Raw genomic sequence first — 11,713 nt, 5'->3', positions numbered from 1 at the left:
TTGATGACTGCCATTGAAGTGATTGCTTGTTTTCACGCATTTTGTATACCAATAATATCCTAGCAACCCTGCTGTTTCTTTAGAGCAAATCGAATACTATTCCTTTACGAACACATGTAAGTCTTCTTTTCATCTTGCAAAAATATATGGCAGCATTTTCACGTTGAACTACGGCGGAGAAAACAACAATGGTGGACACTAAAAGTCAATTTCCGGAAGACTTTCATTTCGTTCAGAGAACATTGTCCCTACTCTTTGCTTTGGACATCTTAATGTCACAATCCATGGATCAATTCCTTTTTAGGAATTTTAGATCATTCCACTTTACAAAAATGCCTTTTCATTTTCATCAATGCAAGACTGACATGCAACCCTTTACTACACAGGTCACTTTTCTGAAGCGTAGGCTGCATCACCACACACAACAAGTGCACCCTTTAGTCAGTGTTTCCCATGTTGGTTGAAGACATGTGATCTAACATTAGTGGAGGCTGTTTGGGAGGAGGGGGAGGGGAGGAGATTTTCCTGGGTGACCACGGCAGCCTCATGTATTGCAGCACCTGGGTTTGAACCCTGACGACTGGTCCCTGCCCACAGCAACTGAACCAGCCTCAGGGCCGGAGTCTTTGCTTGGTGTCTGAAAAGTACACAGAGATGGGGAACTTGTGAGTATTCCACAACATGTATTTATCGACAAGAATATATTAGTTCACACGAAGTGCATATGTGCAGTACAATGCATTGTGAGTAATGTCAAAGTTTGGCCTGTTCACAAGATGCATGGTGGGTGATATGTCAAAGGTGAGGCCACTAACGTGGAAAGTTTTTATACTTTCTTAAAAATGCAAGGGCCTTCAACTTTGATATACATATCAAATACCACCCATCTCCCTCCACATGTACAGCTTAATCCGTTAACAGATTGATACAAAAAGAATGGCCAGGGCTCCTCAACATTGACATAATACCCACAAAGTATCACACAGCACATGCATACTTCAACCCATGAATTAGCTTGTTATTAGCTTGTTATAGTGGGTTACAACAACTACATCAGGCATTGTGATTCTACAGATATCTTTACACTCAAAAGTCAAATGTAAATGCATCATACTTCCTGTTTTGAAAAGCCTTTACTCAACATTGTAAACTTCTATTTAGCTTACCTTTCTAAGTATGTCCTCTGCCAGAGTCATGAAGGCCTTCTCGATGTTGATATTTGCCTTGGCACTTGTCTCGAAGAACCGAATCCCGTGCTCTTTCGCGATCTGGAGGGAAGGTAGGTTTATAATTTTAGAAATTAGAGGACAGTGGTATGATTCTCTGGTTTGACTCAGTAGACATACCGGTATCAAGTCTTGCTTTATGGAATCGTACTTTACATCTTAAAGTTTCTGCATCGCTACGAGTACTGTTATGCAATCTTCCCTAATAATAAACCTAGCATTATCATTAGATAGCAGGGAAATTCATTTTTGCACTGTTAATAAGTTCTTGGTTGAAACATTTCTGCAGAACATGTACAGTAGTTATATACTGGAAATGCATATCTAGGGTGTCCAGAATTTGGCGCAGAGGTCATCACTGCAATAATAATAATAATAATAATATCTTTATTGCATATTCATGCCCGAGGGCTAAATGCACAAAAGGACCACAAGTGGTCTTATGGATGCAGAGGAAAAGACTAAACTTATACAATGATTTTAAACTAGGCTAAGTGGAAGGGAACTAAGGCACTATGTGTTACAGTGTTTCGCCCTCAGCTGGGAGGCCGTCCACCTTGGGGCGCGAAAACCGCGAAAATTAAATTTAATTGCAAAACCGCGAAAATTAAATTTAATTGCAAAACCGCGAAAATTGAATTTAATTGTAAGACCGCGAAAAGTAAAGTTAACTGTTAACTGTGGAAAGAAAAAACAAAACAACTAACGTCCGATTAAAGTTCAGTGCCGTAACAACAAGGATGTTTTGATTTGTCCTGCATGCTGCGTACCGGCATGCCGCACTTTTAAAAAGTTCCAGAAACGGTTCTTGGACTTTCCAAAAAGAAATAGCATTTGTATAAATTGTATTTTATGTTGTGGTATACTTATAAATCATCTAAAACCTTCCATAGATCGAGAAATTTGCGTTCAGAAATGACGAAAAACAGGAGCTCACAACAGCGGCAATGAGCGTAATGGCGGCCGAAATCCCGCAAACACACGTGCTGACTTCTCGCGAGATCTGGGAAAGCCAGCGACGTCACAGTGAGCTAGCGCTGTGATTGGCCAGGATAACAACAAGCTCTCGAGCGCCATATTGGAGTGTATTTATCCCGAAAATTTCTGCCGTTTTCGGAGATTTTGCGGGCTCAAAACTCATATCAAAAGGAACCAAATTTATACTTGATGTTTTTTACGTCCAGTACCTCTTATGTGAACACTCTATTTTTCCGCTGTGTTACCGATAACGAACTTGGACCAGGTCGGGGATTTCCCGTGCCATGCACCCGGTGGGCACATGTTTCTGTTCATCGTGTTTTGTTTTGTTTACGATGATGAAAACAGAGACTAAAATTGTTAATCTAGACAAAGTTAGTGTGTTGTCTTATTTCTCCCAATACAAACTGTAACAAAGTTTAGTTTGTAGTGTTATACATATAGCGAGATCGAGTCCTACCGTCCTAAGTTTTTTAAATGTGGCAGCGCATAACAGAGACCTTGAAAAACAGGTTTTAATGAGATTATCGTATGCGAAAGTCCGCCGACACACATTGTCAACAATCATAACAATAGCAAAACAAACAGTGAGCGGCTTTCTGACTGTGGACGGCGTCCCCTAAGCCTCTAGCTTCGATACAAAACACAAAACTGCGGTTTACATTTATCGACTTTGTACAGATTTCTCGGCAAAAATGTGGGTTGCAATTTTTTTTATGAGGACGGCCTCTGTTTGCGTTCAAGCCGTCCAAAACGAAATGAGACCGTCGTTGGACGGGTGGACGCCCCTCTGGCGGAAACACTGATGTGTTACAATCGCTAATGGCTGCATCTAACATGTTCTTCTCTCTTTTCGAAACACATGGAGACATATTTACATATTGCGTTAATAGCATGAACTTTACTTATATTTGGTCTTTGGCATCAGTACTTACATTCTCACCCCTGTCTGTACCCACAATTCTCTTGTCCTCCATGTCACACTTGTTCCCTATTAACATCCTCTCTACATCTTCATTGGCATGCTGAAAGATAGAGACAAAAGTTAACTTCAGATACATGGAAAATGTCCAGTCAATAATGCCTTTCCTTAATGTTAAAAATTGCTGGTGTTGGCTTTCTTCAAAATATCCCCTTTTTATGTTATCAGATTATACAGATTACACTCTAAGCCCTTTTTGAGCTTGTGAATACAGATGTAAATAAAGAGAAAACAGTTTATTTGGTGCATCTGATGTTTTTTATTATTGAGTTATAACAATTTAAAGATGTTACATGTCTAGAATTTTACCGACCTCGGAGAAAATACGGCGTACTTTTCAGGCCTTTGAATTGCCATAACTCAATAACAGTATGTCCAATTCAGTTCAAATAAAGACCATTGTGTTTCTTTCACAAAGACTTATCCAATGGCACCAAGTTTGAAAGTTTTTTGCAATACCCCTACTCTAACATTCATGACCGATCAATTAGCAACATCATCTACAAATCCTAAAGGCCTTAATAAATGTTTTATAATCCATCAGGCTTAGACAATTTAACAACATTAGGGGCACCAGAATGCTGACTTGTCCTACTACAGTATGAAGCACTTCAAACAATCTGTAGTCCCCACCTCATCGATGTTTCTGAGCCATTTGGAAATGTTGTCAAATGACTTGGGGTTGGTGATGTCATAGACCAGCATGATGCCCATGGCGCCGCGGTAGTACGATGTGGTGATGGTGTGGAACCGCTCCTGACCAGCCGTGTCCCTGCATGGAGGAAGGACCAAGGATTAGGCATAGAAAACCGTATAAGTTCAAGGTTACTTGGTTTGGCCCACTTAACGAAAAAAGGGCCAATACAAGAGGCATTTCTTTAATCATCTACTGAAAAAAAATTTCAGAGTTCTCCATCCTAGAAAGCTGAATGAATAACTATATTGATAAAAATGTTTTGCTTTCTGTTCATGATTATCCCTTGCTCCATAAAACTAAATAAGGACCCAATTTCAACCCAACTGTAGTTATATACAACATTTTTTTTATCATTTACAATTACAGGAAAACAGAATTTCACGAACTGCAGAACTTAGAGGGGAAACTGTTTTATAGACAGCAAGCCTGTCAAAGGGTCAATTTGATATTATGATATTATAACATTATAATATTATTTGTGGGCATAATTTCAAAAACTCATTGTATCATTGTTTTGTTTCTACTTCCCATGAGAATATGATTCCTGTGTGTTTACATGGTACTAAGATACTGTAGTACTGAGGGCCCTGACAGCAACACATAATTCATTCCCCAAATAAGCCATTGCACATTACTTAGCTTTACGGGCAGATTTCCAAAACATTTCACTTGCAGCTGTTCAAAACAGTCAACACAGGGCACTACCAGTAGCAAATCGCAGGTAAATTAGAAAGCTCCTACAAATCCCAACATAACACAATAGGCATTTCAAAAACGCCTCTGGGAATTTCCCACAAAATTCCTGAAATGCTTGCTCAGAGAAAAGTAAGATGCTTAGCCTTGTAAACAAGGGACTTTGCCAAAACGGCGACATTACCACTGAAGAGACTGTCTGTATCATGTAGACAAAGCATGGCCCCTACACAGACAGACCAACATCTGCACACCTATATAATTGATTTGTAAGACAAGCTGACATGAGTGCCATTATGGTAGAACTGGGTCACCAGAGGGGAGGGGGGTCAATAACATAACCCCATGACCTCTGGTCCTGGATGGCCATACTACTACATTACTAGACTGTTTCTGCTGACATGACTGGGTATGGAGATCTCCACTATGTTATCACCAGGCCAGATGGGTGTTCTGGCGTCTACCAATGCTTTAACTGTGTAAAAGGGGCGTCCAATACTGTAGATGTTTTTATTTTCATGCCAACTGTAACCAGAGTCAAGAGCGTCCAAAAACTCAACCTTTAGTAGAGATATATCACTGTAGCAACAGATTCTGAGCACAGTACTGTACGTTCAACATGTGGGGATGAAATCAGATTTTCATATACATACCAAGATATTTGTAACCTCACTTACCCATATTGAAAGCTGATTTTCTTCCCATGGTATGGCCACTGTCTGATTTTGAAAATCATACCTGGAAAGGATGAGCAGAAGAACAAACATTTGTAATTTTCATTCATACATGAGAAAATGAGTGTGGGACAACTGGTGTTCAGATTCTATTATTTTATGCAAGTTTGTAAAACTAAGAATTGAAAAAGGACATTCACAAAAAGACATGCATGCTAAAACATCACTGCTCAGTGCCCATACATGTATGATAAATGCTAGAAACAATAACAATAAAATGAATATGTCTTCTTTTTCTTACTTATATTTTTGTATACAACACTACTAATTTTTGTACCCCACTCTGAATAAAGTATCATTTTTGAGAAAAGCAATACACCAAAAGTTCAGTGTATGTATCACTCTGACTAGTCTGAGTGTACAGTAGCATGTACACAGTTAGTGCTTATATGTTATACTATAGCATCTCAAATTCAACTTATAACTTATATAATATAAGGAAATACTTTTACTTCAAAATCAGCAAACAATAATAAGTTATGCCTGGCTAATGGGAGTTTCACTCAGCCAAAAACTGAACTGAATTGACTTCCCCAACTGAGCGAGTACAACATGTATCATTTGTGAACAGGACTTACAATGTCCTGTTTCCACCCACATGTTTATGTTTTATGTAATGCCAGGGCTCCAGACTAACTTTTTGGCCTAGGAGCACTGCGCTCCTAACTCTAAAAACTTAGGAGCACCAGCAAAAATTTAGGAGCACCACTGTAAAAATTGGTAGTAAAAGCAAAAAATCTAAGAATCATTGTTGATCACCTGGAATAGCATATTTTGATACAGTAATATGAAAGAAAAAACAATCTTGCTTTAAATACGGTGAATGTGGTAAATACATTGATGTGGTGGTTCTTGGGGATAGGAGGACAAAAGTTTTTTTGCTACGGCCGGCTGCTTTATTCAGACTCGACTCTTGTACCTCCAGCCTTGTCAGGCATGACTGTTGACGAACAAGTTTTTAATGTCCAAAAAATGAATTAATCAAACTTGCAACATAAGGATTATCAAAATGTATTCAATACTGAAACCAAGTTACACAGACAAAAAAGTAATTATGCCTTCTTATTGTAAGAACAATGAAAAATAACTGATTAATCCCAAATTACCATTTAAATTGAAAAAAAAAATAAACCACAAATAAGTATAAAAGTACAAGTGTCTGACAAAATGGGTGAAATTGAACTGAAAATGGAAATAGTGCAGGCCGCTCTCCAACACCAAGATCGTATCTCAAGAATGTTTTTTTTTCCACCCTACCATTTTTGTTATAAAGGCCTACTTGTTCACTGTCTCAGGGGCTGCAACATTGTTGTCTAAAAAGTCATGTTACAAAAGTTTTGTTACTGCCTACTGGACCTCCACTTATCATGCTGTCATAGCATATCATACCATACCATACTATATCAAGGAGGTTATTTCCTATACATGAAATCTCCATGGCCAAACCAAGGCTCTTTCTTCAACCTCCTTGGCCAAACCAATATATATATATATATATATCATGTATACTCTCAAATTTCCCTATCTGTTTGGACAAACTCACAAAGGGAATACAGTAAATAAAGGTCCAGTGGAAAAACATTTTTTAAACCTCCTTGGTTCATGTAATTGAAGACAGACAGACACATGGCAGACCTTAATGAGGTGTGACCCCCCTGCTGACCATCCCTGTCAGGGGAAGAAACTGATACCTGGCAGGGACAGCCTTTTCCAGGGGGGGCAGGAGGGGTCCGCGCAAAGCGTAACGGGTAATTAGGCCCAGCGGTTCATTCGAACTGTGACCACTGTAGAGGACGGACGTCCCCGGAGCTTCGTAAACAAGCCCAAAATGGCTGCCTCCGGAGGATATCGTGTTCTTCTAGTGCTGTTTCAGGCCACCAACAGCCATTTTCCGGTCATCTTCGTGTCCCCACAAAACACAAGGTATGTGTAGACTTTGTTAACAGTGTAATTCATTTGCAATGGGTAACGTTAACGTCAGTACCCCGACGGAAATAAAAGAGCCACCGCTCGCTCCCAAACCAACAGTGGTCGGAAGCTACATGACATACTGCAGATGATATGGGGAATCCTACTACAAGCAACTACTGTTAGGTGCACATGTGTGGGGAGCGTAACGATATACTGTAGTTCTTTTCGTTGCAACTAGTATGTGTCGGTGAATGTGCATAAATTTTTCGCTCGGCACTCGGCAGCTAAGGGGGAGGGGGGCGATATATATCCCCGGGTCATAGACTTGTGGGTTGTTGTTCAATTTTGTATCGGCACACAAACATAGAAAGTGCTCACAGTACAGTTCGAAATTACGATAAAAATTCGTAACTACAGTTGTGTAGGATGAAGGAGAATTCTTTGTTTACAGTTGTGTAATTTTGTGCGATTGTGTCACTATTGTGGATATCAGTTCGAGTAGTTCACGTTGTCATTTGAATTGAATATAATATAAACTTACCTTGAAACCGGCTGCACATGGAATGCCCATTTTAAAACCGTTTTTGTTTTATGATCCACAGAATGTACATTACTTCTACCAGTCCTTGCTTCATCTACAGAGTTATCAGTATCACCAAAGATGCTGTTGAAGTCTCATGTTTGCTACACAAGGGTAAATGACATACATTGTATTTGTCAAAGAATTATTTTTTTAAGCAATAAACATAGAGGTGAACATCAAGAGTTTATTTCATCACATACATTCACTGAATAAGTCTTTCTGAAATAACTGATAAAACAGATACATGTATGTTACTTGCCAGCCCTGCTGGGCATGAGCAAACCTATCTAAGCATCTGCTTACTTCATACTTGGTGGTACATTGTACTTTTTGTAGACAAGTATGTTGTGTGCATGTTACCAAAAACTGCTGAAACAATTTAGGATTTTTCGGGTTGACTGAATTGACAGTGAAGGAGGATTAATCCACTGTATTATGTACCATTTGATGTAATGTTGCACAGCACTCAGTCTCTGCATTGAAGATTACCTGTATTTTAAATGTTGTTGTCTTGTATCTATGCAGAACTGAGTAGATGGTGTCATTGCTTGGAAATGAATATGTATAATAGTCTTTAATGTCTTCATGTTGCCCTTAGGTCCTAATACTCATTCCAAGCATAGATATTAAATACACGAATGAACAATTGTCCAGTATTGTACTTACCTGTGTGATTTGCCCTGAAGTAAGTTGTGATCATGTGTGTGTTCTATGAACTTTGCTATAGTCAAGTCAGGTTATTATATGCTTCTTCAAGGATTGTTGTGTAGAGGTTCTAATGGACTTTGGCTGTACAGAATGTAGCTTCAGGAAGACTGTAGCTGTAGATTGCATACAGATCATATGTATATTTTGTATATTGTTCACATTCATCGAGTGATACAGGTTTGCCAAAAGTCCATTTCTTAAAACAGTTCACCATTATGTATTCCTGTATGCCTTGATCACATTGTGAAATAGACAGCAGTTTTGTGATGGGAGTATATAGCTTGTAGTGCAGTATCGGCTAAAGATGACATGTATAGTGGATTGTAGTTTGCGCTTCTGCGCAGAATCCTGCTTTACCTTTTAACTTTGTGCAAAGAGCCAATTATAACACATCTATGAAAGAAGATGATGGAAAAAATTTCATGTACATTGTATCTTTAACGTTTAGTTATATTTGTTGACAGCGAGTGTTGGACGCATGAAGTTGCAAGAAATATGTATTTGAAATACTAATAGTCAACATATCTTATGTTATAAGCTACAACGCTTTTTGTCTTGTGTGATATTCAATGATAATAAAAACTTGAATATAAGAAGAAATTGGAGTTGGAGAAATTCTTTTCAACAAGAGAATGACTTTGCCTAACCCGAAGATTGTAGAATATAAACTTGTATAACTTGCATTTGAAATACTGGGAGTCAACATATTTTAACTTATGACCACTGGAAATGGTAAAATGCTAAACTATAGGAGTGGGAACATTACTAGTAGATATCTGGGACACAGCAGTGAACTGTCATGTTTACACTAGGACACATATGAAACTTACATTCACAAGTACAAATGGAGCTAAATCTATTATAACCCAGCATTGGCTTTGCAGAATTTGTCTCAGACATTTCCTAGTGTCATGAAAGTATCTGAATCCAATCCCAGGGTCTGCATTGAAACCTCCACTCTCTGACTCCTACAGTTACTGCACTGCTCGGTTGTTGACATCAAACTAAGTCAGGAAGAAGAATCATGTTCTGTTAGGTAAAGCACACAAAAAATTGACAAATAAATGCAAGTGGATTGATGTAACTTATAATGTAACTACACAAAATTTATGCATGTGGTTGTCCACTCCCATTTACTAGTACAATGTACTGTCATGCAATGGAATGTTGCATTCCATCTGGAACAGAGCCAATGTATTCTAAGAAGCGATAGTCCTTGTTGTTAACAACGCTATCTGAATTTTTCACACAAGTTTTCTCGGAAGGAAACTGGCGACTACGATAGGTACAATTTTTGAGCCCCCCTCCCCATTTTGCCGCGATGTAAAATCTTGTATTTTCTGCCGGTTTTATTCACAATTATGATAAAGCCTAAAATCCCCATGATACCCAATTTGGTTCCAGTCGGATTTTGATATTTTTGTGTTACCATAGAATCGATCAGTAAGGAAGGAATCCCCGAAACCTTCGTACATGAAAACAATAACACGTTGCTTCGTAACCCGGCCGCCATCTTGGATTTCACGGCGGGCCCCGCTTGCCTCGCCGAGTTTGACCGCTTCTAGTGGCTTAACTATTGGTGGTTCAATGTGGTTCAATTTGAGTTTTGAGAAGTTAAAGACACGGACTTTACGCTGAGATAAAAAATTTGCAATGAACCACGCTGTAAAATTGAAAACTAGACCCCTGAAAACTACGTAAAATGGGTAAACTCCAAGGGCCAGCTATAAGCATGCAGAGGGTCGCAAACATTTCGACGAGAAAATCGGCAAGTTAACACGTACCTGGTCACAAGAATTTCTCTCCAACGATGAAGACATATCTCTGTAACAGTTTGGTAGAACTCTGGTCTTTCAAAACAAGACCAATTGTGAGAAAATACACAAAACTGAGGGGTAACAAATAACGCGCCTTACGGAGCATTTACAAAGTACCAGCCACGTGATTGGATAAGCCCGTCCCCGGAGGGTTCACGTGACACCCCCCCAGCTCCTCCTGGCCTTTTCCTGCAAAGATTCTACTTGGCTGGATGATAAATGATGATTAATTGTAAGAGGTCGCACTGTGCGACTGTGGTTACAGATCTGGTCGCACCAGGGGAATTCTACTGGCATATGCGACCAACTTGGTCGCAGTCAGGAGCCCTGAATGCTTATCTGACGTCCATGGAAACTCTGCTTGTTGGTAAACATTGAACTGCATCCTACTCACAACATGTGTGATGCATTCATCTACATCTGGGAACTTTCATATCTGCATTAGGAAAGACACTTCTAACAATATCTTTATCAGAATTTCTTCTTTTAGTAATCTTTGTTTCAGTTCAAACTTCCGTGAATAGTTTCATCAGTTGGCACATTACTGAGTCAAGACCCTCTTTTTACACAACCACAGCTTCATTTTCACCGAGGTTTCGGTGGCCGTCTGTCACCATCAGTTAATACTGATACCAATTGTCATACTGTTCATAGTGCCTTGCAGTCTATTACATTAATAACTTTTATCAAAATTTATCTCCAGTTCTAATAATCTTGGAAAATATCTATTCTGTGTGCTACATTTATAATCTATCACCTATAGAAATGAACAAGAATTGAAGAAAAACTTTATGAAAATCTATTACGAAATCCATTCAAGCCATGTAACTGCTTGTGAGTCCCACACCTGTGGCCCTGCTTTTCAATGGTACCAATGTTGTTCAGGGTAGGGTGATAACAAAGGCATTCAACATGTAATGAACCTGTAATGAACTCACAATGATTGGAAAATTGTAGCTGGCCCTGTCTCACATACAGAGAAAGAATGTATGACATTTAAGAATGATTCATCCTCCAAGGCAGGGAGACATGTCACGGTAGATTTACTACTGTAAGTGTAATCACTGAACAAACTTGTCCTCTAAATGGTTCGAAGAAGCATAATGATGCAGTGGACCTTAGAACAAATCCTTCTATTCAGGGGCATTGTCAAATGGCCCTGGGCCTGCAAAAAAATTACCATCAAATTTGTCTGTTAACAGTTACTTAAATTCAACACACGCATTTCTGCTGTATTTTGAATGATATGAAGATTTAAATGTTAGTATCGGTACAAAACCAAACCTGAAAAAATTGGGTGGACCGGATGTTGGACCGATAGGAAAATGAACAGATTATATGATCAGGCATTCACACGTTTGGGTGCTTACTGGTTTCAAAGAAA

The 11,713-nt window shown here is 39.0% G+C and overlaps 1 protein-coding gene and 3 long non-coding RNA genes across 4 annotated transcripts; 1 reads left to right on the top strand and 3 right to left on the bottom strand.

The window, feature by feature from the left end:
- Positions 1–31: 31 nt before the first annotated feature.
- LOC118410588 (ras-related protein Rab-10-like) lies at positions 32–3,958 on the bottom strand. Its single transcript, XM_035812364.1, has 4 exons — positions 3,820–3,958; positions 3,140–3,229; positions 1,167–1,268; positions 32–637 (listed from the first exon to the last, which is right to left on the bottom strand). Exons 1-4 carry the CDS (start codon positions 3,898–3,900, stop codon positions 545–547), a joined length of 366 nt encoding a protein of 121 aa, XP_035668257.1. The 5' UTR covers positions 3,901–3,958; the 3' UTR covers positions 32–544.
- A 2,646-nt stretch (positions 3,959–6,604) lies between these two features.
- On the bottom strand, positions 6,605–7,018 carry LOC118410591. The gene is made up of 2 exons (XR_004830574.1): positions 6,775–7,018; positions 6,605–6,742 (listed from the first exon to the last, which is right to left on the bottom strand). It is a non-coding gene; the product is annotated as an uncharacterized LOC118410591 (long non-coding RNA).
- Positions 7,019–8,630, top strand: LOC118410590. Its single transcript, XR_004830573.1, has 2 exons — positions 7,019–7,233; positions 7,824–8,630. It is a non-coding gene; the product is annotated as an uncharacterized LOC118410590 (long non-coding RNA).
- Positions 7,975–10,504, bottom strand: LOC118410589. Its single transcript, XR_004830572.1, has 2 exons — positions 10,297–10,504; positions 7,975–9,516 (listed from the first exon to the last, which is right to left on the bottom strand). It is a non-coding gene; the product is annotated as an uncharacterized LOC118410589 (long non-coding RNA).
- Positions 10,505–11,713: the final 1,209 nt, after the last annotated feature.

Source organism: Branchiostoma floridae, chromosome 2 (assembly GCF_000003815.2).
Source record: "Branchiostoma floridae strain S238N-H82 chromosome 2, Bfl_VNyyK, whole genome shotgun sequence".
Classification (NCBI taxonomy): domain Eukaryota; kingdom Metazoa; phylum Chordata; class Leptocardii; order Amphioxiformes; family Branchiostomatidae; genus Branchiostoma; species Branchiostoma floridae.
Note: the sequence above shows the minus strand (reverse complement) of the source record. Positions and strands in the feature narration are given on the sequence as shown.

What these genes read in the sequence shown, in the direction of transcription:
- LOC118410588 (XM_035812364.1), bottom strand. Translation starts at nt 3,900, where the DNA reads ATGGGCATCATGCTGGTCTATGACATCACCAACCCCAAGTCATTTGAC. An exon ending in GTACAGACAGGGGTGAGAAT is followed by an intron (nt 1,269 to 3,139) that starts GTAAGTACTGAT and finishes CCTTCCCTCCAG; the next exon opens with ATCGCGAAAGAGCACGGGAT. An exon ending in CAGAGGACATACTTAGAAAG is followed by an intron (nt 638 to 1,166) that starts GTAAGCTAAATA and finishes TGTACTTTTCAG; the next exon opens with ACACCAAGCAAAGACTCCGG.